The sequence below is a fragment of the Lepidochelys kempii genome, chromosome 2 (assembly GCF_965140265.1).
Source record: "Lepidochelys kempii isolate rLepKem1 chromosome 2, rLepKem1.hap2, whole genome shotgun sequence".
NCBI lineage: Eukaryota > Metazoa > Chordata > Testudines > Cheloniidae > Lepidochelys > Lepidochelys kempii.
The window spans coordinates 216,878,794-216,904,746 of record NC_133257.1 but is presented as its reverse complement, the minus strand read 5'-3'; the positions used below and the strand labels follow the sequence as shown (position 1 = coordinate 216,904,746).

Sequence of the window (25,953 nt, the reverse complement as noted above, 5' to 3'; positions counted from 1 at the left end):
CTGGGTTCCTGCCCCTCCTCCTCTCCCTCCCTGCCGCAGATCAGCTGATGGCCCTTGCAAGGGAGGGGGAGAAGCCAGCCATAGTGTGCTCACCGCTCTGGGGAAGAGGTGGGGATGGAGCCTAGAATCAGGGCATATGCCCTCCAGCCCCCTGCTGTGAGCCGCTCTGAGCAGGGGGCTGGGAGTGCCCCCAGGACCCTAGCCCACACCCCCAGCCTTCTGCCCTGACCACTGCACCCCCCTCACACACCCCAGCCCTCTGCCCTGATCCCTGCACCTTACATCCCCCAGCCCCCTGCCCTGACCCGTGCACTCCCCTCACACACAGCCAGCCCTGTGCCCTCACTCCTGCACCCCCCACGACCCCAGCCCTGACTCCAGTACCCCCACACATACCGAGCCCCCCCATGTCCTGAGTCTTGCACCCCCACATTCCCACCCCCACCCTGAGCGCCAAACACGAGCTCCTGCACCCTCCCACATTCCTACCTGCACCCCTCGCACCAAATGGGAGCTGCCCAGGTAAGCACTCCACAACCAAACCTCTTGCCCCAACCCTGAGCCCCCTCCCTCATTCTAGCTCCTGGCCAGACCCTGCATCCCAACCCCCAGCCTGCTCCTTCACCCCCAGCCCTGTTGTCAGTGCACTCCCACCCTCAGCTCAGTGCAGAGAGAGAGGAAGAGAATGGGCTAGAACCAGGGAGGAGGTAGGTACCCACTCTACGTGGGCAGGGCTGGGATCCAAGACCGGCAGTGGGCTGAGTGGGGCCAGCAGCCGGGACCTTGGCTGGCAGTAGCCGGCGGACTGACCCCAGACCGGCAGTGGGCTGAGTGGCAGCGGGCTGAGCCGCTCAGCCCACTGCCAGTCTGGGGTCCCAGCCGCTGGCCCTGCTCAGCCCACTGGCGGTCTGGGGTTCTGGCTGCCAGCCTCTTGCCAGCCAAGGTCCCGGCCACAGGCCCCGCTCAGCCCGCTGCTGGCGTAGGTGAACGGAACCCCAGGCTGGCAGCGGGCTGAGCGGGCTGGCGGCGTAAGATCAGCATTAAATGAAGCTTCTTAAACATTTTGAAAACCTTGTTTATTTTACATACGACAATAGTTTAGTTATATAATATATAGACTTATAGAGAGAGACCTTCTAAAAAATGTTAAAATGTATTACTGAAACGCGAAACCTTACATTAAAGTGAATACATAAAGACTGGGCACAGCACTTCTGAAAGGTTGCTGTCCCCTGGTCTAGATTAAAAGTGCTTTGGGACAGGGACTGTCACTTTGTTATCTTTGTACAGTTCACAAAGGGTCTGGATCCGCTGAGGCCTCTAGGTTCTACCTAAAAAAACAAAGCAAAAAAACAAACAAACAGACAAAAAAACACCTTGGCTTATTTGTATGAGTGTTTCTGGGTTTTTTTAAGCATGGTGTTTAGTTCATAACTTTTCCATCCCTCGGGCTATTAACAAGATTGTGCTTTGTTCTCTTTTCACCAATGTCTGATGTATTCTTACAAAAGAGTAAGCTTTCAGAAATAGGGAACTAAATAATAACTTTGTGGTTTCTACTAAGGATTTACAGTATACAGGCTCTGCTCAGTGAACACGCTAAATGTCTCTGGCCATAAAGGTCCCTAAAGATTTGATACCTTGGAATCCACAAGACTGATCCTAATTCTGGCATCAAATAGGTTTTGGGTTGACTACAATGTTCTGAAAGGATCTTCTCTCCACCATTCAAATACTCTGTCTAAACAAAAGTGTAATCCAATTTAGAGACGTGGTATTGCTGTCACAATACAATTCTAGGAGAGGAAACTTCCAGCATTATGTAAATAACCTAACCCTACCCTCTGCCTCTTGTGCCTTAGGAAAATGTGACTATGGCTGCACCATGTTAACATGGTTTATTCTTGGGTTCCCTATGAGTCTTAACTGACCACCACAAACTTCTAGTTTGCTTTTGGCATTTGTTTTTTTTTTCTTACCTTTTCCTAGCTGTCTTTGCTCTGCAGTTGTGAAGACTTGAAGCCAGTGTAGCAGTAAAAGATCAATTCCAGTCTGTTCACCCAAGAGCCTGTGAACCAATGGAAAAGTGGAGCAAAGATGCTTGCCAGTGTGTCCAGAGTATAAAGAATATTTTTTTGTTCTGGGTAGGATGTTGCCCAACTTAGTACTCCTTTCAGCAAGCACCAGTTGGCTTGTAGTCGTGGTTACAGCTTGTGCTTGCTACTATGGGCAGACTAGGCAGAGTCTGTGTCATAAATATAAAGGGAAGGGTAAACACCTTTAAAATCCCTCCTGGCCAGAGGAAAAACCCTTTCACCTGTAAAGGGTTAAAAAGCTAGGATAACCTCGCTAGCACCTGACCAAAATGACCCATGAGGAGACAAGATACTTTCAAAAGCTGGGGGGAGGGAGAAACAAAGCCTCTCTCTCTGTCAGTGTGATGCTTTTGCCAGGGACAGAACAGGAATGGAGTCGTAGAACTTAGTAAGTAATCTAGCTAGATATGCGTTAGATTCTGATTTCTTTAAATGGGTGAGAAAATAAACTGTGCTGAATGGAATGTAGATTCCTGTTTTTGTGTCTTTTTATAATTTAAGGTTTTGCCTAGAGGGATTCTCTGTTTTTAATCTAATTACCCTGTAAGGTATTTACCATCCTGATTTTACAGAGGTGATTCTTTTTACTTTTTCTTCTATTAAAATTCTTCTTTTAAGAAACTGAATGCTTTTTCATTATTCTTAAGATCCAAGGGTTTGGGTCTCTGGTCACCTATACAAATTGGTGAGGATTTTTATCAAACCTTCCCCAGGAAAGTGGGTGTAATGTTTGGGAGGATTTTGGGGGGAAAGACGTTTCCAAACGGACTCTTTCCAAATTATATCCCTGTTAGACATTTGGTGGTGGCAGCGATAAGTCCAAGGGCAAAAAGTAAAATAGTTTGTACTTTGGGGAAGTTTTAACCTAAGCTGGTAAAAGTAAGCTTAGGAGGTTTTCATGCAGGTCCCCACATCTGTACCCTAGAGTTCAGAGTGGGGAAGGAACCTTGACATCTGTTTTAGGGATTAGCCATCAAACCATGCCCCATTAGGACATAGTTAAAGCCCTTGCATGCTAGCCAGGCATATCTCTAAGTTCACCCTTCTATCTCCTGGAAAATCTCTACTGGTTGTTGAGATAATGAGACTTTCTGTTTGTATGTGGTTTTTGTGGCTTTCCCCACGTTGCCTGCTAGCAATGCTAATGAGAGGATTTTATGACTTTATAGTTCTAATATTCTGGGTTCTTAGTTCTGTGGAATACTAGTCATCTCTTACCAGGATGGCACTCTCCTTGAGACCATCTTTACCTAGATTGCCATGGCCTCTGGGTTTTCAAGGTTTAGTTCTAGGCCATTTTGTATACCCAGAAATGAATTATCTACACAAAAATGGACGAGCTGCAATCAGCCCTGAGCCACTGGGCCTGATTGTCTTCTCACTCGCACTTGCTTTAGTGGAGCCATTCCTGGCATACATGTGTGTGTATGAGTGTGGATTCAGGCCCTCTAGCTCCAGTTGAGTTTGAGCTGTGTACGCCAGGCTGAATTTACCTGATATTTTAAACAATATTAAATTTTTATTGCAAGACTTGGTATAGAAATTGACTCTTATCTATAACAATATTTCAGGGCCTATTTCCTTGGTCCCTGTGGTATAATTACATGCTATAAATTTAAAGTATGTGCCTTACGGAAATGAATGTCCATAAATTAATTTTTAAACCAATTTTTAACAGTTGCTCTGTGTTTATATGAAAGTGTTTCAACACCAGTCTGTCTGTGCCTATACTGCTTATGGAGTTAATAGTCCTGGCCTTGGCTTTTGTGCTGGGGCACCCAGTTTACAAGCTTCCACTTGCTGGTCTAGTACCTGGAAATTAATGGAGCTCTGCTCGTTGGGATCAAATTGTCAGAATTCTAGGTTTCCGCTGGTCTGTCCTAATCTCAAAAAGTGGGGTACTCCATTGAAGAGTTCTCTCTTTTTCTAAGGGCTGGCATGGCTCCTTCAAGGCTTTTAACTGTCTGCTTGCTGGCTTCGTCTGATCTAAAGCTGCTTCTATAAAGTCAGGCAGCTGTATGATTCCACCCTCCAGAGGATTCTGCATAAACTGTTGTTACTCCTCCCTTTGATTCCCTGAGAACCAGGGTTTCCTCCATTTCAAAAGCAGCTCCAGCAGTTCTTCTCTCCCACGTGAGTTGTACAAGCATTCTCTAAAACTGCAAAGCAACTCAGGATGCATATTAATGTGAGGGGCTAGTTAAGTGGCCATCCTTAGGAAATGTAGTCCCCGCTCTCTGCCTCTCCTTGCCCTTTCCCAGTACATGCAGGTGGGGAAGACAGTTGTCTGGCCTCCTGTAATATGACATTTGGCTGGAGTTTCATCTCTTCCTCCATCTTTTTCCCTCCGTGCAACCCCTGAAAGGTCTCCTGGGCTTGGCATAGACTGCCTGGAGCCTGATGCTGGAAGTAATTTCTTAGTTTTGTCACTTCTCACCCATCTAGGGTTGCCAACTTTCTGATTGCAGAAAACCAAACACCCTTGGCCTGCCCTGCCCCTTCACCAAGGCCCTGCCCTCGCTCATTGCATCCCCCCTCCCTCCTTTGCTTGATCTCCCCCACCCTGACTCGCTCATTTTCAGCAGGCTGGGGCAGAGGGTTGGAGTGCGGGAGGGGGTGAGGGCTCCGGCTGGGGGTGCAAGCTCTGGAGTGGAGGTGGGGATGAGAATTTGGGGTGCAGTAGGGGGCTCCAGGCTGGAGCAGGGAGTTGGGGTGTGGGAGGGGGTATGGGCTCTGGAGTGGGGCCAGACATGAGGGGTTCAGGGTGTGGGAGGGGGCTCCAGGCTGGGTACATAGGGTTGGGAGCTGGGGAGCTGAGGAGCTGGCGCTCGGGGCAGGGGCAGCACGTGGAGCCCTCCTGGCTGCCCTGCTCATAGGGACATGCCAGCCACTTCCGGGAGCCGTGCAGAGCCGGCCACTGCGGCCAACTGGACTTTTAGTGGCCTGGTCAGCAGTGCTGACTGGAGCCACCAGGGTCTCTCTTTGACCAGGCGTTCCTCAGTCATCTACCGGAAAGGCAACAGCCCAGTTCAGTGGTCCTCTTCTATTGATGACTCAGCTGAAAGCACACAACTTTTTCCATTTGCAAAAAAACAGCAACCTTGCCCCTTATGTGATTGCTTCAGAATTTCTGAACCCTGCTTCACCTCAGTGCCAGAAACCAGGCACAGGCACTGCAGATGATGGAATAAAAGCCCTCTCTGGTGAGACCGGAGACTACTGGTGCCTTTCCAGAGAATTAATCTTAAACATCTATCTTACTAAACATGTGCAATATAGGTTTCTTGGACTGTAGAGAGAGTCTAATCATGCTAGAAAGGGTTTTTTACAGAGCATGCTATAGTAGACTAAGATGAGCCTTGACCATAAATGTGGTCATACTTTCTTGGTAAGAATTGTTGTGTGCTATTCTCTGAAAAGATAACACACCAGTCAGGTTTCAGAGTAGCAGCCGTGTTAGTCTGTATCCGCAAAAAGAAAAGGAGTACTTTAAGGTGCCACAAGTACTCTTTTTTTTTTTTTACACCAAATTCAGTGTAAATGGAACCAGCACGTTTAGCTAAACTTGGTATCCTCCTCCCACCTCAAATATTGCCCCAGGTAACTACTTTCTGCTCCCTGGCCCTCCCAAGCGTTTTCCATGCTCACACTCAAAACAAGTCATTTTGGAAAGCCAAAAGTAGCTTTCAGAGCCATTTTTCAGGCTTGAATTTGTCTCACTAAACTAGAATGTTACTCAAGAAGATTGAGAGAGGTTCTGTTTTGACGCTCCTCCTTCCTGTTTTCTGTAGAAAGCCAGTACTGCAAGTGGCTACGAAATAGTCCTGAAGGGTGTCTGTGTTTTTGCTGAAAGGGTCAAAAGGCGAAAGGGCTGGGTGCATTTTCGCGAAACATAGACTGTTATTCTGCTGAATGTTGCATCAGGATATCATCACGCATCTGATTACTGGGTCCGGGAAAACTATTTGGAAAACAAAAATCCAGGCTACCCATCTTGTTACACTAGAATGACTTGCTCATAAGGGTAATATTTTATCTTTTTTCAGGAAAAGAATGCACCCAGGATGAAAGCACAGCTGCAGCAATCTTCACTGTTCAGATGGATGACTACCTAGGTGGGAAACCTGTGCAGAGTAGAGAAATTCAAGGATACGAGTCTACTGACTTTGTTGGATATTTCAAAGGAGGGATTAAGTACAAGGTAAACAGTCAGCTATGAAAATGTTTCTCCAGAACAAACACAACTCCCCCTCCCCCTCACACCACCTAAAAGGTCAAAACATATCTTTGTTGGATTCTGGAAAATGTTCTGCTTTCTACCTAGCTTTAATACAAAGTAACCATATTTACACAATTAATGACTTAGAATGTTTGAAAAATCAGAAACACAATTTCTTGACACCTTTTATTGGTATTCAAAAGAACCATCTTTCCCTATTGTAATAACTATATAGGATTACATTCTATCATGGTTACTCATATAGACTAGTACCTTTCTCTGCAAGTAGCATTTATTTCAGTGGGAATATTCTCAGTGTAAGGTATTGTTTGACATAAGAATGGCAGAATCTGCCCAATTAAAAAGTAGGCATGAAAAAATGTTTCATGGAGTACATGACAAGATTTGAAGGTCTCTGTCTAAGCTCACAAAAAGGGTGCCTCCCTCCCATGCCTGCTTGTGATATGGGATCCAACAGTTCTGTTCAAATAAGCTCTCAATTTCTTAAGATTGCAAAACGGGGCTGTAAAACCGCATGTGAGCCTGCAGTCTTGCGATTCTTGGTACTTTCTGCTTCTGGGTAAGCTGTCAATACCAGACGAATGACCTCTGCCTCACTGGTTTGGGGCACCTCTGCTTTTGGCCTCATACAGAACCCAGTGTTTGGAAGTGTGTAAAAAAGAAAATGGGGAAGATACCCGGAACCTCCTTTGGTTTTTGCTTCAAAAAGTTTGGTTTCCATCCCGTATGGAGGGGTTTGCCCACTCCTGTTACATTGGAGTTTTGTACGTGTAGTAGAGCTGGCTGAAAAACAGCATGCATTTTTCATGAAACTTTCATTGAAATTTCAAAAAGTTGAAAATTCCAACCAGTACTAGTGCCTACTTCCCAACAGCAATAACTTATTATCTGTGGTGTTGCCGGCAGTAGGTTGTCATACCAGCTGCTTCTGAAATTCTCTTGGGCAGCAGTAGCTAATTAGTCATTTGGAAGGATTAAAATATTGTTTTGTTAATTCAACTGCTGCTTGCTGAGAAATAAATAGTCTGTGCCTTGAGGCACAACCCTAAGCAAGGGATGTTGTGTGAACTACACAGCTCCAGGAGTAGCTCCACAGCTCGAAACTCAGTCATAATTCTTCCTTTGCTTCCTCCTTCTTTGACCATTTTGCTTGAGGAAGGGAGTAGATGGGTGCTGAAGCCCAGGGTCTGGGCCACCTTGTTAGAGGTCTCAAGTGCTTATTTCCCTGTGCAGGCACATAGGCCAAGTCCGTTTAATCCCAAGGGAATACGTTTAAATTCACGAAAGCTCAAACCAGTGTTTTGGATTTTCCCTGTGTGGGCAGCACCCTGGGTCAGATTGCTTCCTAGGTGGCAAACATCCACTTCAGGGACAGGGAGATTACTCACAGAATTACCTTGGAATTCTCTCCTTCCCATACAGAACAGCATCTTGAAACCAGGAGATCTCTTGAGAACGGAGGAGGGTAGGGTCATTTGTAGAGCAGTGTCAGTAATGGATTTTTTGGTGTGCTGGCAATTCTGGAAAATTGGCGGCGGGAATCATTTCGGTCAAACTGAAAATGAATTTTTTCAAATAAAATATGGCTGGTTGGGTTGTTCTGTGTCAAACAAAATGTTTTGTTTTGACAAAATCGGAACAGCCGATTTTGACCATTTTTTAACTGGATTTTTTTAAAAATGAAATTAAAGGAATTTTGAAACAAACTCATTTTGAATAAAAAAATTCAAATGTTTTGTTTTAAAAAAATTATTGTAGATGTCTTTTGAAACAATTGAGCAAAACCAACATGAACTCTCAGATCATTTCAGTGTTTCCAAATCTGCATTTTTTTCACCTGCTAGGAGGGAGTGTTGCCCATCTCTAGTCATCTGTGCAGAGGCCATATGCCTCCATACTTCCTCCTAGTCCCTATGGGCTCCCCTCTTGGGTTCTGCCCAGACAGTCTTGGTCAGCATTACCTTATGCTGGGTTTCCGCACATGGTTGTGGGAAATAGCGATGGAGAGAGCAGCCAGTGCCATTCTCTGCTTCCCTCATTCAGAGGGTCCCCATAGGAACAGGGGAAGGGGTGTAATGATGTTGACACCCATCCCTTCTGTGGTAGTTCCATACACTGGTGTATCTGAATTACAGCTGTATTCCCCCCGGTTCACAGAAGTGCAGGTGTTGATCTGACCCACTGTCTCTGTCCTTCTGGGCTGTGGTCAGTGTTGGTAATCCCAAGCAGCATGCCACATAGCTCTCATTTCGTACATGTCCGAGGTCTGGTTTCTCAATACTGCTGTAGAAAGAAAACCAAACTTAATCAAAGTTTCCATATTTGTTTTTATATTTAGGCTGGTGGCGTTGCATCTGGATTTAAACACGTAGTCACTAATGACTTGAGTGCACAGAGGCTTCTGCATATTAAGGGCCGGAGGGTAGTGAGAGCTACAGAAGTTCCTCTCAGCTGGGCCAGTTTCAACAAAGGAGACTGTTTCATTGTTGATCTCGGAACTGTAAGTTTTTATAGAACTAAGGCTTTGAAAAATAACAGCAACATCCCTACTAAGGTCTGAATGATAGAATGAACTGTATAACTAATCTTGTCACAGTCCCATGAACTGAATGAAAGACCCAAGCTGATGTAGTGTCACATGAGGATTTGAAGATCCTATGATAAATGACTCACAAAGGCTAACTTTAGAAAATTAGTTTTATTTTCTTTACCGATATCGGAGTCTTGTATAAGCAGATTCTGATTTAGGACCCAGTCAGGGAAGGCTGACCTTGGCTGTATAGACCTTGATGTCAGTGTGAGCAGGATTTTACTTAAGTCTTTATTGAGTTGTCTACAATGACACCCAGGTCCCTTTCTGAGTTGCCTGTCTTGCCAGGGTTATACATTTAAAGTGGCATTCTCCAAACTGTATGGTGGATTTGGTCTCCTGTATTCTGCTCTCCCTGTGTGCACGATGCCTATTGATATCAGAGGCAAAATATTGGAGTTGAAATCCACTGTGTGGAATGATGAAACCGTTTTTGCCTTGAATGCAATTCTTAATATTCATTATCCCTTAACATTTACCCTCTACAAACAATGCACTTGAAAAATAACTATCATAACAAGCTTACAATATATATTAAACAATGATAGGCTTGCTGTAGAATTGTTTAGGTAATCTGAGACCAATTATAATTCAGAAGACACTTGTAAACAATGTTCATTTAGGGTTGAGAATATTTAAACCTTTAAACAAAAAGAAAAGGAGTACTTGTGGCACCTTAGAGACTAACCAATTTATTTGAGCATAAGCTTTCGTGGGCTACAGCTCATTTCATCGGATGCATCGGAAGCTGTAGCTCACGAAAGCTTATGCTCAAATAAATTGGTTAGTCGCTAAGGTGCCACAAGTACTCCTTTTCTTTTTGTGAATACAGACTAACACGGCTGTTACTCTTAAACCTTTAAACATGATCCTTTGAAGAGACAGGAGAAGGGAATTATGAGAAACCGTCCTCTATCTTGAGACTTTCAAGTGAAAAAAAAGACTGATTTACAGCAGATGTCTTTCTCTTTATATTACATAATTGCATACCCATACAGAAGTCTGCTTGTGCAGATAAGATTTGGAAACACTAGTACAATGTTGCCTTCATGGAATTAATGTCTGAATTGTAGTTTAATGTTTTTATATTAAAACAAATTCCTGGGATGTAATCCATACTAGTTAAACACTACGTCAGTTGTCATCAGTTTAAATTTATTCGCATAACTGACACTGTCATAGTTAAGGTATGAGAACACATGAAAGAAAATAACTGGACTCTCCTCTTAGCAGCTGCTCTTGAGTCTAAACTTGCATTATAAACCTGACTGATTCTTTACTCTGAAAGAGAATCCTATACCTCTGCCAGGTATGCAACTTGGGTTAGGTAATATAGACATGACCCTTTTGGGGAGGCTAGCATAGGCCCTGATCTGGGGGGCTTGTTTGGTTTATGTTTGGTATGGTTTCCTCCGTTTCTTACTCGGGGAAGATATTGGGGCATGTTGCTGTCTTTATTGGTTGTCTTGTATTTGAAAGTGTCCAGAGGCCTTTGGTTGTGATGCCTTTACAGCTTCCCACTCCTGCCAAGATGGTGCCCTCCAGCCATGGAAGAAACAACCAACTGTTAAGTGTCCACACTATTATCTGGAAATGGCATCTTGGGATTGGACAAAAGACACCAGGAAGAGCCAAATCCCCCCTCCAAAAATAATCCATTGACAGATTAGAATATTGGAGCAAATAAACATGAATGGAAAATGCTGTATGTATAGCTGTGTCATCTCAGGGCCTGATCCTCCCGTGAGGTACTTGCCCTTGGCAACTCCTATTGACTTCTGGCCTCCAGATTCTTCAGGTGCATTATAGGGCTAGAAAAGCTATTTCCAGCGACCAAAAAAAAAAAATATGCAATGATCGCATCCTAGCTCATTTTCTATTGCTTTTGTAAAACATACTCTCCAATATAATCATGATAGCCAGAAGGCAGACGATGAGGGATACTGTGACAGTGTACAGTGAGTGTACTGCATCTTTCACACTCAACTCTAGGGAAAGCAAAGCTTACCAAAAAAAGTTAGTTGGAACAAGGGACAGTATTACAGTGAAACATAAACTAAGGAGACGTGAAGTTCCAGCAAATATCTAGAAGACTAGAAGACTGCTAGAAGACTATGCAGAAGACTCCTGCACACTTTCAGGTAACTAGCAGTCAGAACAGTGCCGGATTAAGGTATAAGCGAACTAAGCGACATCTTAGGGCCTTTCAACATGAGTGACCTCTAAAAAACTGACTCCACTTCAAATTTTATCAAAATCTGTTGATAAATAAAGGAGACATGTGGGGGAAAAAGAAGATTCGCTCTAAATGTAGATATTTTCATTCAAATATGACAAAAATATGCACATCTGGCTACACAAATACCCTTACCCTTCACTAATTGGCGAGAGGCCAGGGCTGAGGAAGAAATGATAATTGCACTTGTAAAATTCGTATTTCTTTGAGTAAGTCTGCTATCAGTCTCCTAAAGCAGCATTTCGTTGGCCAGCTGCTACTGGTAAAATTCTGACCGTGCCCTCATAACTTATTTAAATAAATAAATCTCACTGCTGATAAAATTGGGAAAAATGTGAGGTCAGAGACAGCAGTGTTGTGAAACAATCCTGCCAAGCTCACACTCATATGTTAGTGTGTTCTTCTTTTGATCTGTAAAAACGTACAACTGTGTATTGTAGTGTGTACGCCGCTTTCTGCTTCATGCACTATTCATGCTTCACATGATTGAGTTTGCTGGTGATCATCTTATGGACTTGGGTCCAGTGGATCTTGAGGAGAATAAATTTGTGTTGGCTTCCCTCTGTCAGTTTTGGGAACCTTCACAGTAAATATCAGAGAGTTTTGATGAAAGGATAAATAGAGGGTTTTGAGATAAGTGAAGGAATATATACATATATATCAAAATATCCTGAGTACTTAGTTTGAAATAACTTGCTCACCATGTGCATATATAATTTATAGGCTATTAAAGGCTATAATATTCATTATATTTGCTTTAAATATAAGATAGTTTTTCTCACTTTCTCAATGCCTGTCTAGAGATTAGCAGAAAAAAGACTGGCAAATTCCTCCTTTCTCTTTTGCGCATATAGCTTATTGTCACTGTGTCTGAGGTGTTTACTTGAGATTAATTAGTGGTCCTGTGAGAGACAGAGGATAGAGAAGCCAACATGAAGAGAGATGTTTGCCTAGAAAAAGATTGGGATTTTCAGCTTGGCGGGTTTGGAGCATGCAAGATAATATTTTATTATAGGTAGTATGCTATGTAAAAATTCTTATATATATTTATAAATCACATATCATATGCATAATTGTATTTTTATAGTATGGCAAAAGAAAAATCCCAACAATTCATTGTTTCATAGTGAAAATTAAATCAGAATAAACATTTGTAAATATATTTTCTATATAGTCTGCATAAACTTTATATTTCCCTAACAAAATCAATCAAATGTTTTTTTTATTTATTTATTCATATGAAAAGAAGAATAATTTTCTTTATTCATGGTGTAAAAAAAATTATATATCCTTTCTTGTTTCCCTGTGAGAACGTAGCACTAACTTTCACAGAGGTATCCTGGTAAAATAACACATTATATTTTATTTATATAATATAAAAATTATTTTTTTTTACTGGTTTCAATAAAAATTTTCTGCTACTAATTTTATTACCAATACTAGGTAATTCAGCATAACCTTCTATAAAAACAAAACAAATCAACTGATTGGAAAAATACAACCTGCATACAATTTTCTGATGGTTTGCTTATAATCTGGGTATAATTCGTATCAGTAGAACTACCATAATATTTGAGCTTTATGCCTGTGGGTTATGTGCATCCTATATCCTCTATTGCCTCTTGTATCCTCTATTGCCATCTGATATCCTCTAAAAGTCTCTTTGCCTATTCAGACAAGGAATTCCACAATTTAGATGCCCAACAGAGAAGAAAAATTTCCTGAGAACTCTTCTAGTACGTTGTACTATTTACTGTATTTTTTATAGTGTATTGTTTACTTCTACTTTACTTACTTTTGCAATTCAAAGAATTTGTTTAAAATTTATTTGTCATGATGTGATTGTTCCAGAGAGGGCTGCTGAAAATGAAGATTATTATTCTATTTTTACAACTTTGCCTTTGTGTATATATGCAAATATAAAGCTTTCGTGTTTATATATTCAATGCCCTTTCTGTGGCGGGGGGGGAGAAGAGTTTATTAAAGGTATGGCCTCTTATACTTGACATAGCTTAGGGCCTCAGAATGTCATAATCCATCCCTGAGTCAGAACTAATAACTTCATGGAATGATAATTTTTTCTCTGCGCATAGGCCTCTATAAATTGATACCAATGCCTAGTGTTAAGAAATCAATAGGATGGGCAAGATATGTTGCCCAGTGGAGAATTAAGTTAGGGCAAGATGTAAAAGTTCTAGTTGCTAGAGGACCACAATGTGGGTCTCTTCTGGGTTATCTTGAATAAAGCTATTACCCTGTGTGACCACACAAGCCTCTCTATGTTCCTGCTTGTACACTCAGCATGAACCCCAGCATTATTTGAAAGGGGAACAGAGACTGCCCATTTTTCCAAAGGGCCGTAGAATCCATCTGGATTATCTGTTTGTTTACTTAAATCTGTTTTCTTTATAACAATTGCTATTTTTGCCATCAGCTGATTTTTCGTCTGCATTGTAGACACAAATTCAGCTTCTTGCATTTCTTCTTCATGACGATGATAAAATCAAGAGCACAGAGACCTAGTTAAGGCTATATACACGCTACATCTTAAATTGGTATACGTTATGTCATTCTGGGGTGTGAATAAGCCACCCCCCTGTGTGACATAAGTTCCACCGACCTAAGGGCTGGCGTGGACAGTACTATGTCAGTGGGAGAGCTTCTCCTGCCAAAATACCTACCACCGTTCACGGGGCTGGAATAATTAAGTAGACGGGAGAGCGTGACAGTGGCTCCACACTAATAGTTATGATTCACCATCACACTTTTGCATTGGGTGCCGTCATTTTATTTACTTCTGTGCTCTCTCTTCCTGTTGGAGTGGGTTATTTTTTCTAGGATGTTTTGTACCATTTAAGGGACCACTTGTTCCTGTCAGTATATTAGTCACTTATTTTTTAGCCATGCTGTGGGAATAAATACACTCAAATCTGGCTTTCCAGCCTCCTATCTTGCCACATGGGAGTTCACCTTTATAAATCTGTTTCTTATATGGTGGGCTACTTCTGCTTCTCTCATTCTATTCCCTACTACACTACCAGTAATCAAAAAAAGAAAAGAAAAAAAAGCCTCATTTCCTTCACCACATGCCTTTTTCTCCTACGGTTCTTGTTCTCCACAATTTGTCACCGACTCTCAATTTGTCTAGATGACCTTGCTAGAGCAGTTCTTGGGTTAAAAATCCAGGAGAAGAAATTGGGCCCTGTCCACATAATTTTAACGGACTCTGAGACCTGGTTTGTATCCCTACATGATAGTTAACACCTGCTTAGCAAGTGTGCCAGCTAATAGCGTTTTCCCTTGTCGGTCACGTAGGCTGGGTTTCCTAGAACTTTGTTGTTGCAGTGTCAATATGGCTAGCTCCAAGCATTCAAAATTCAGAGTCAGTTTTACAAAATCTTGAGATTAAAAATAATAAATTTTGAGAACCTTTTATTTGCACTCCAGTTTTTTGACACATTAGAGCTCAGGTGTTCCAGCTTTTCTCCATACCAGGAGATCTAGAAAACCTACTGTTTCTTTTTGTTTTGTTTTGTTTTTAATGAAAGCTTCGATTCTCATGTAAATGCCTGATTCCTGGAGGTAGGGTTTTAAGAAAAAACACCCAATAGTGTGAGTTGCAATAAAATTGTCAGAGCTGATGATCGTTATGCAGGGTAGACAGACCTGCTAGCTGTGCTAGAGTATCCAGTTAGGTTGGCCTGTCTTCCTGCCGCTCTATATGCAGTCAGACATCCAAGAGTGCATTGCTTCTCATGCTGCTGGTGCCACTCTGAGGGCATGTCCTTCAAGTATTTTATCCTTTGCTGAGCAGTAAGTGATAGTGGCACAGATATTCCCAGAATGCACAAATACAATAGTTAGGCAGCATTGTTTGTGAGAAACACACACATGGGAGACACATGACTGCCATTTCCAGAATATAAGAATGACCATACTGGCTCATACCAATGGTCCATCTAGCCCAATATCTTGTCTTCCATCAATGGCCAGGGCCAGATGCTTCTGAGGGACTGAACAGAACAGGACAATTACTGGGTGATCCATCCCTTGTCGTCCAGTCTCAGCAGTCAGAGGTTTAGGGACACCCAGAACATGGGGTTGCATCCTTGACCATCTTGGAGAATAGCCATTGATGGGCCTATCCTCCATGAACTTATCTAATTCTTTTTTTAAACCCAGTTATACTTTAGGCCTTTACAACATCCTGTGCTTTGGGTGAAAAAGTAATTCCTTATGTTTGTTTGAAACCTGCTGCCTATTAATTTCCATTGAGTGATCCCTGGTTCTTGTATTATGTGAAGGGGTAAATAACATTTTTTCTCCACACTATTCATGACTTTATAGACCTCTAGCATATCCCACCCTCAGTATCATTTTTCTAAGATGAATAGTTTGTCCTTTTAATCTCTCTTAATGTGGAAGCTGTTCCATACCCCTAATCACTTCTGTTGCCCTTCTCTGTATTTTTTCCAATTCTATCTTTTTTTAAAATGGTGTGACCAGAACTGCACACCATATTCAAGGTGTAGGCATGTCATAGATTTATATAGAAGCATTATGATATTTCCTGTCTTATTATCTCTCTTTCCTAATGGTTCCTAACGTTGTCAGCTTTTTTGAGGAGCTTTCTATTTTTCTGTTGCTGCACATTAAGCAGATGTTTTCAGAGAACTATGCATGATGATTCCAAGATCTCTTTCTTGAGTGGTACCAACTAATTTAGACCTCATCATTTTGTATGGATAGTTGGGATTATGTTTTCTAATGTGCATTACTTTGCACATTGTTCCATTCCGTGTTTTTCCTAACAGCTGTATTTGTTCCAGCTGTATCAGATGGCAGTATCATAAATGGGTTAAAAAGACATACAATTGTAATTGTAGCATAGACAGGACTCTAGGTCCCTCAGACATTATTCTGACCGACTGAATACGGAGTTTGCTTTGAAACTTGCAGAGTTTTGATCATTCCAAGGTTTGTTGTATCATGGTCTCAAAGGAATTTAAAAAGGTGATTTAACTATTTTTTGTGACAGGATTTTTCTCTCTCAGTGCCCAGAATTAAACAGTTTAGACAAAAATAAGCATTGACAATTCAACTGCTTAACTGAATAAATAAGTAATTTAAATGGGGAAAATCTTCCGAAACAGTCCTCACTAACCATACTAAATCAGAGCATTCTGCGGTATCAGTATATTTATTTATACTTACCTTCTCTAGACAGAGTGTAGATGAGCTAGTGGAAAGCTGGTGTAAGGACATGACATAACAAAATGGTAAAATCCAAATTATTCTTCACTGTTTGTGCTGATTGTTTGGTTTTGCACTTTCTCCTTTGGGACAGTGAAAAACAATGACATAATTTATGCTTTTGTATTTAGTCATCTTCACTTTCCATTTCCAGAGGTTGCAGTGTTTGAGTTGGATGCTTCGTGAGGTACTGGAATTTTGGTTTAAAACTAATTCTATTGAAACTTAAAAAAATATGGAACCATTTCTATTGGTCTCTACTTCTGTAAAAACAAGCTTTTAGAAAACCTAAACTTGAGGCTCAATTTGAATTGCCATTGCCCCTTAAATCTATACTTTCCTTTCCCATTACCTTAAAAACAAAACAAAAAACATTAAAAATTAGGAACCCTTTCACACACAAAAAAAGTAACTCAACTTTTTAATAAGTCATAGCCTACATGAACAAGAAGAGAATCTGTGAAGTCCCAAACAGGGGGATGTGTTTTGTCGGACGCTCTGAGAGTCATGTGTCGAGGTCTGCAGAGCCTTCATATATATTCCAACTGGCTGTAACATCAATAGACCTGGCCAATCCTCTCAAAAGTGTAATCCTGATCCACTGAAGTCAATAGCAAGACTCCCATTTTATTTTTTAGGGTCAGGATTTCACCCCAGATGTTCTCCCTGGCTTCTGTCTGGCCACCTTCTTTATCACACTTTCAGTTCTCTACAGTTTTTGTTCTTTTCTGTTTCATGCCCATTCAGTCTTTGGCTTCGCTGCAGATTTACCAACAAGAGGGGAATTGCAGTGATGGTTTTTGAGATGTGGCTATTTCTCCCTGGACTCTGACCTGCTTAAATTTAACAATGTAGAAAATACTGGAGGTGGGGAGGAGAAAGGATTGGGGAATTAAACCAATTTTTTTTAAAAGACAACTTGAAGGGGAGTCTCAGAAAATGGAAATAACACCGGAGGAAAATAGAGAAAAGCCAGTCAAACTAAAAGGGTATGTTTTCACTTGGAGGGGAAAAAACCCTGTGTCCATACCAGATTAGTGAATTGTAGTTAGCCTGAGGTAAAATCCTAAGAGAAGACCAGGCAGTTTGTAGCTTTCACACAAGTTACTATGGGGGAGTCTGGGGTGTACCTTGACCTGCTGACAAATGTGAAAACTGCAGAGCACCTTGTCTTCACTGGAATTTTACTTCATGTTAGTTAACTGAAACTAGCCAACATGTGGTAAGAACACAGCTGTTTTCCTAATGAAGAGAAGTGAGATGAGGTGGGGGTGGAAGGAGTGGAACACATTGCAAAATTAATGTAAATATTCTACACTTTCTTTCTTCCTTTCAAGTTTTTGAAAGGAACCCTGCTTTATACCAGGCAGCAAATGACACTTTATACCAGGTTACTGAGTGTCATTTTATTTGATAATCAAAAATCTGATAGTGTTGATGCCCTCTTGGTCCAGTTTATGTGATCTTCCATTACATATCTTATTGTGATTATTCTTCCCGGTGTACCAGTATAATCTAATCCAGGCACTTCAATTTCCTTCAAACTCGTTTTTAAAAAGACCCTCCACAGACTGAAACTGTGTTTATATATTTTGCTTGCCCTTTTGCCCAAACAAAGGGCAACATAGTCTACCCTCAGTAACCTTCATGTAATTGAGAGTAAAGTCTACACAGCAATTAAAAACCCATGGCTGGCCCATGCCAGCTGACTTGGGCTAAGAGGCTCAGGCTAAGGAGCTGTTTAATTGCAATATAGATGTTCGGGCTCGGGCTGGAGTCTGGGCTCCAGGACACTATGAGGTGGAAGGGTCCCAGAGCTCGCGCTGCAGCTGGAGCCCAAAAATTTACACTGCAGTTAAACAGCCCCTTAGCCTGAGTCCCACAGGCCCTCCATGGATGTCTAATTGCAGTATAGACATACCTTGATTGCCCAACCCCGCTCCCCACCCCCCCAAAAACCCAACATCTAGCTTAATCTTATGTGATTTGTTTTATTACCTGGGCTTTGAAGTCAATGTGGATTTTATTGGTGTAACAGAAAACAAAATTTAAACCAAATTTGCTGTACTTAAGTGAATGAACAGCAGTTTCGTATGTATGTGATCTGGATCCAAACTTCCCCAAAGTCTGGGGCTGTCTGTATCTGGGGCTTTTTTTTGTGCCTGTTTCTACTACCGCATCTGACTTCGAAGACAAGGGCCAGACATTAATGTTCTCTTTTCTATTTAAGTGGTCAGAACATGTGAATTCTGAGTTGCCTAGCATATGGTTTCCGAATAATCTATAATTTAAGGAACAAGACATGTGGGACTAGTACTTACCACAGAGAGACTATATGGAAAGGCAGCTAGTGAAAACTATTTAGTCAATGTATTCAGTTCCTCCATATCAACTTCTCACAGTAGTTAATTCTGCTTATTTCATGAACACAGGTTTTTACTCCAAATACTCCACAGCTTGTTTTATTTAAACTCTAATCTCAAAGGCGTAGTTTAAAGAAGCCATGAAAGATAGTGTCCAATATGGGTTTTTTTCTATGCAGTACAGTGTATCTGTTTTGCTACGAGTTGTCATGCAGCTGCTGAAACTTCTGAAATGGGGAGTGTAATGTGCTCAGTGGTCTGTCATTTGTAGGGGAGAAAAAGTATCCATCACTGATTAGCATGGGATCAGCGCAGTATCAAGAGTAAAACATAGGCTCAATAGATACTAGGTACTTGGAGAAACAGATTATGGAACAAAATCTTTGTACACCAGTCCATGAATGCCCTTCCTGTGAAATTATTTTAGTTATTAGAATTTTTATGGCACTTGTTTTTGGCTTTCTTAGCTTTTCTCTTTTTGGGCCAGCTAGGGTTTTATAGTACATGGACAGGACACATATTTTCATTTGCCTTCAATCAGGACAGGGTGCCAATTGAATATAAAGTGCACTGTATGTGGAGAAGGGTGTGTGTGTGGGGGCGGAATTTCATACCAAACCTCCTCTGAATGGAGCAAGTGTTTTTGCCTGCACTGTTATTAATAACTCCTCACCCAGTTCAGAGCCAGAAATGGATGCACTGGGATGTGCTTTTATAATTTCTCTCCAGTAATAATTGCTTGCACCATTCATTTTAAGATCTCAGAGTTCTTTGCAAACTGTAAGTAATCAATCCTCAGAACACTTTTGTTGAGCAGGTAAGTATTGTTGTATCATTCTTTCAAATGGCGCAGAGAACTCATGTCACTTAGCATGCCCCTAGCAGTCGGAAGAAGAGCCCAGGACTACTGATTCCTAGTTGCACATTGTACCCAGTAGACCACGCTATATTGTCCCTTCTACACTAATACGTTGAAAAGGGAGAATTCTTCTTTGAGCTGATGCAGCTGTGTATTTCATGGAGGTGTGTGCACACATACACAGCTCACTGAAGCTAGGGAACTTTGCCTAGCGTCCACGTACGGGAGGTGGTTACGTCATGTGGCTCTAGCCCCTACTTTGGCTATATAAGAGCAGTGCTGCCCCAACCCCCTCCTCAGTTCCTTTTCACTGCCCAGGGCTCGAATCTGGTGTTTAGTGTGGTGTTTTCACCTCATGTTTTCAGCCTCAGGTTTCTGAGAGATTCCCCCCCCCCCGCCCCCCTAGATAATAGTTGGTTAGTAGAACCTTAGGTTTAGTTTAGTGTTCATATAGTGTTGGAGTCGTTGGCTGCCTTGTGTGATGTCCTCACCAGGGTTCAAGCATTGTCCATCGTGTGGGGGAGCCATTCCCAGTAGTGATCCCCACAAGAGGTGCTTGTTGTGTCTCAGTGATTGGCACATTAAGGAATAGTGCTCCATCTGTAAGTCATTCAAAAAGAGGACACAAGTGTTGAGAGTCTTACGGCTGAAGCAGCACCTTCCGAAGCAGGCCATGCGGCCGGCTTTGGCACTGAGGCCCTCATGTGATTGGCGGTCGCCTGTGGAACTGGCAAGTGATGCTGCACCACATTTGGACCCTGCTATTTCCCCCAAGAGGAAGAGGATTCATTCTCTCTCTGATGCGGTGAGGAAGAAGTCCTGTAAGACTAATCAGGACTAATCCCTGGTTCGGGTAGCTCTTCCTCATCTTCTATGGGGAGTACTGACAGCAACATACTCCTTCCTACATGCAGTTGGAGCAGGGCCATCTAAACACTTACCAGTACCTTGCTGAGATCAGTGAGAGCCCATATCATCGACTCTCGTTTCGGCCTTGGGGGGGTCTGTTGAGTCCAGTAGTGATGACATCGGGACCCGCACCGACTGTTTCCACATCAGTGGCATAGGAGGTGGCTTCAGTCCTGCTTTGCCTCTCAGTCCCTGAGTCTCCAGTAGTTCAGGAGTTTTCCAGTATTTTCTGGTGTTTCCAGGAATTTCTAGCACTTCATCCTCCATTGTGTCCTCGGCACCTTCTGTGCTATATTGTGACAGCATACAAAATAGCTCAGATTGCATCTGCCCAAAGGGCATAAACTCTTTCTACAAGGGCCCTGGCAATATTGTCTAAATCAGTGGTTTTCAAACTGTGGATCATGACACAGTATTGGGTCACAGAATGTAAGGCACTGGGTTGTAGCGGCTCTGGTCAGACCGGGCCTTTAAAAGTCCTGTTGGCGGTGCTGCCCGGCTAAGGCAGGCTAGTGCCTACCTGTTCTGACACTGCTTTGTGCCCTGGAAGTGGGTAGCAGCCGGTCCAGTTCCTAGGTGGAGGGGCCACGGGGCTCCGTGCCCTGCCCCTGCCCCAAGCACCAGCTCTGCACTTCCATTGGCTGGGGGGCAGTGCCTGTGGGCAAGAGCCACGCTGAGCCACTTGCGCACCTCCACCTAGGACCCAGACCTGCTGCTGGCCGCTTCCAGTCCACGGTGCAGGGCAGGTAGGAAGCCTGCCATAGCACCCCAGCTGCGCCACTGACTGGGAGCTGCCCGAGGTAAGCCTGGGCCCCAACCTCACGCCCCAATCCCCTGCCCCAGCCCTGAGCTCCCCCCAAACCCAGAGCCCCCTCCTGTACCCCAAACCCTTCATCCCTGGCCCGAGCCCAGAGTCCTCTCCCACACCTTAAACCCCTCATTCTCAGCCCCACCCCACAGCCCTCACCCCCGCACACCAACTCTCTGCCCCAGCCCTGAGCCCCTCCCACACCCCAAACCCCTCATTCCCAGCTCCATTGGGTCACCAGCATCAAGAACTTTCTTCAACTGGGTTGCCAGAAAAAAAGTTTGGAAACCACTGCTCTAAATGATGTTCCTATATTGGACATTTTACAGGGCTGCCACTTGGTCCTCTGCACATGTTTACAAACCATTGTCTATTACTACTACATCCAGCTCAGATGCAAACTTTGGGAAGGCAGTCCTGCAGTCTGTGTTTAAATAGACTCTGAGCCCCTCCTGCGAGTACTGCTTGTGAGTCTTCTACATGGAATACATGACTGCATCTACTCGAAGAAGAAAACATGGCTACTTACGTGTTTGTTCTTTGAGATGGGATGCTGACATGTATTCTGCAACCCACCCTCCATCCCCTCTGCACTGAGGGCCTTACTCTTGGTGCGGAGGAACTGAGGGGAATGTGGGCAGTGCTGCCCTTATACACGCAGAAGAGGGGCTAGGGCCATAGGGCATGAGTGCTGCCCCTACAGGTACTGCTAGGCAAAGTTCTCTGGCTTCAGGACACTGGGGGCACACACACATACATGGAATACATGTATGCATCCTGTACCTGCCGGTAGTGGGGGGCAGTGTGAGGGCAGCAGCGAGAGCATGTGACCACGCATTACCCCCTCCCCTCCCATGCATCACCTCTGTGAGCATCACATCTGAAAGAACAACAGGTACAATACAGGTGAATAACTGTTTTATCCTGAGGCGCTAGATGCTTCCTTCACACACAAGCAGCAGGACAGAGAGAGCACTAGAAATGTGGACATGTTACTATGCCAGTTTGTACACTGCAGCTCCAAGGGGGAAAAGGTCTGTTGGCAAGTATTTGTGTCCAGACACCCATCAGTCAGTACATACAGTGCAGGGAACAGCGCATGGTTATGGAGAAAAGATGGTTTCAGAGTAACAGCCGTGTTAGTCTGTATTCGCAAAAAGAAAAGGAGTACTTGTGGCACCTTAGAGACTAACCAATTTATTAGAGCATAAGCTTTCGTGAGCTACAGCTCACTTCATCAGATGCATATTGTGGAAACTGCAGCAGACTTTATATATACACAGAGAATATGAACCAATACCTCCTCCCACCCCACTGTCCTGCTGGTAATAGCTTATCTAAAGTGATCATCAGGTGGGCCATTTCCAGCACAAATCCAGGTTTTCTCACCCTCCACCCCCCCACACAAATTCACTCTCCTGCTGGTGATAGCCCATCCAAAGTGACAACTCTTTACACAATGTGCATGACAATCAAGTTGGGCTATTTCCTGCACAAATCCAGGTTTTCTCACATCCCCCCCACCCCCATGGCCCACCTGATGATCACTTTAGATAAGCTATTACCAGCAGGACAGTGGGGTGGGAGGAGGTATTGGTTCATATTCTCTGTGTATATATAAAGTCTGCTGCAGTTTCCACGATATGCATCTGATGAAGTGAGCTGTAGCTCACGAAAGCTTATGCTCTAATAAATTGGTTAGTCTCTAAGGTGCCACAAGTACTCCTTTTCTTTTTGGAGAAAAGATGGAAACTGTAACCCAACTTCACCTTAGAGGCTTGAAAACCAGAAGGCAAATAACAAAAAATTCAACAATTATTTTTTTTCAAATTGTGATTTTAAAGTCAGTCATGATTTTTTAGCATATGACCTCCATACACGCATTGGTGACCAGTTACGCACACAAGTAGTCCCATAGACTTGAATTCAATGAAATTGCTCATGTGAGTAGCTGCTTACCAATGTGAGGAAGGAGATAATTTGTCCTACAGGGACACTGAAAGAAAATAGAGATGGATATAAAGCACTGTACATACCAGTAACATAACATAGCTCTGTAACATACATAGTCACTTTGATTCCTCTCAAGCTGACTGTTTATATAATTTCAGAAAGGGACTTCTGAAAAATAAACAGGGTATAGCATAGGAATTACTCATGAATTAAGTTGCTGTTTTGAGAAGAGTGAGCATTTGAAGGCTATTTTCACTCTAATAGATATTTAATTTGTCAGCCTTCCAATTCAGAATAACTCTAGTAAAGTAAGACTAAAAATAGTGCCTTAAGTAAATTCTATGAAATTATATATCCTGTACCTGAAACAATATTTATATTGCATAAAATTTTAATGTGTATTCTAATTCTGCTGCTTAGATGGAGATAGTAAAAAATACTTTGAATGTAAAACACACACATTAATTTTCACAACACTCCTGTGTGATTGGCACAGTGTGTATCATCCATTTGACAGTCACTCTATTTCAGTTTAGTCCTCTAACTTGCTTAAGGTTGCATAGCTAACCACTGAAAGGCTAAGAATAAGACCCAGGAACCCTGAGGATCTACTGCACTAGCTTGGTCCCTAATGTATTCATTTCCTGTGTGAACTCCCTCACCTCTTCCTGGGCCTCTCACTTGACAAAGAACATTCTAAAATGTGAAAATTGACTGACAAGCTCGACAATCTAGGGCTGACTCTTTTTTATGGTCATATTGTTTTCTTCCACAAACTTCAAATTGAATCACATTGTTTTTTGTAAAACTGGACTGTTGCAAAACCCACTTATGTGTTTTTGTTTGCTTTCTTGCAATTTTTTTTTAAACTAAATCAATTTAAATTAAGTTGGAGGCTGCTAGTCCATCATGTGGACTGTGTCCTTATAGTGATTTTTAATAATGGAAATTGAAAAGGATCACACAAGTTGCTCTTCATATGGAATAGTATTAAAATTATATTAATATTTATATTTTAATTTTTTGTACACACTAATTAGACTAAAAGCACAAGTGTATACTATCCTGGATAACATTTACTTGGTTTTGTGCTTCAAGACTTCAGTTGTTTAGGTGATTCTCTTCAGGGAAGTAGTATGGAATTTTTATATTTAATCTAGTAGAAACAAGAAAAGGAGTACAAGTGGCACCTTAGAGACTCACCAATTTATTTGAGCATAAGCTTTCGTGAGCTACAGCTCACTTCATCGGATGCATCCGAAAGCCACTAATACTCCTTTTCTTTTTGCGAATACAGACTAACACAGCTGCTACTCTGAAACCTAGTAGAAACAGTGGACGATATCCTCACCTGATGTAAGTGACAGGTTCCACTGATGTCAACTGAGTTATGTTGATTTATTGCAGCTGAGGATGTGGTATCTGACGCTGGCTCCAACCCTCAGCTTTGATTCCTGGTTCTGACGCAGGCTTGACTCCTGGATCTGGTAATTGGCAGTTGACTCTGCTGCTGACCTTTGGCTTTGTCCCCTACCTGGATACCAGCTCTGACTATTAGGCCAGACCACCTCTATCCCGATCCCTAACACTGATATCCACAATTGGGACCTGTGGCTTTGGCACTGGCAATCAACAAGCTGTGGAAAAACAGCTGGACATGATAGCCAAGCCAGAGATCCTAGTTCTTTCCCCCCCCACCCCATGACAATTCTGGTTTCTGCCACTCTTGGTCTAAACTCCTTTTTGTACCTTACCCATGCCATGCACCCCTATGTAATGTTAACCCTTGCAATTATGTTCTCATAAATAAGGACACACTCCTCCCAGGGTTTCTCTCACAAATTATACTCTCATGTATGTGAAATGACACAGTCCGATTCTTAAGAGTCTGGGCTACCTGGGACTTGTCTTCATCCTTCTTTTCCTTTTTTTCCCCATGTCCTCAGCCAGATCCTCATAGAAAAAGTAGGAGGAACAACTCCACAAACTGCTCTTTCCATATTTTTCCTTTGCCGCTTTAGATCAGCGAGTCCCAACAGGCCAGTCCGGTTCAGTGTATCCCTGAGCTTTGGCACCTGCGTCACCCACTTGTACCTTGTTAGAAACTGTTCTGGTGCTTGAAGCCCCAAGAGGTGGCTGTTCCTGGGAGATGCAGGAGCTGTCTCCTGCCCTGGTAGCTCAGTGGCCTGCTGTGGAACACTGACCCCACCCCAAACTGTGCAGATGGAGCCGGCATCCTAGGGTATGTCTACCTTGCAATTAAACACTTATGGCTAGCCTGTGTCAGCTGCTTGCGGGGCTGTGAAGTTGGTGTAGATGTTCTGACTTGGGCTGGAACTCAAGCTCTGGGACCCTATGCAGGGGAATTTTCTAGAGCCTGGGCTGCAGCCTAAGAGTAGACATCTACACCTGCAGTTTTACTACCATACAGCCCGAGCCCTGTGAGCCAGAGTCAGCTGACAGAGGCCAGCTGTGAGTGTTTAATTTACAGTGTACACATAACCCTCCTGATTTTCCAGGATCTGCCATGGTTTGGGCTGGGCTGGGTGGAGGTTTGCAAATATCATGCCTGTCCTAATGGGATGATATGAGAGGATCTAAAGGAGATCTCTTTGTGGAGATTTCCTCTCACAGAGGCTCATCCCA

General features: G+C 42.9%; 1 protein-coding gene across 1 annotated transcript in view; it reads left to right on the top strand.

Moving 5' to 3' along the window:
* Positions 1–25,953, top strand: part of SCIN (scinderin) — a 96,465-nt gene that overhangs the window by 5,291 nt on the left and 65,221 nt on the right. Inside the window, exons 2-3 of the mRNA XM_073333825.1 lie at positions 6,143–6,297; positions 8,675–8,836. Coding sequence (XP_073189926.1) covers positions 6,143–6,297; positions 8,675–8,836 — 317 coding nt within the window. The remainder of the gene's footprint in view (positions 1–6,142; positions 6,298–8,674; positions 8,837–25,953) is intronic.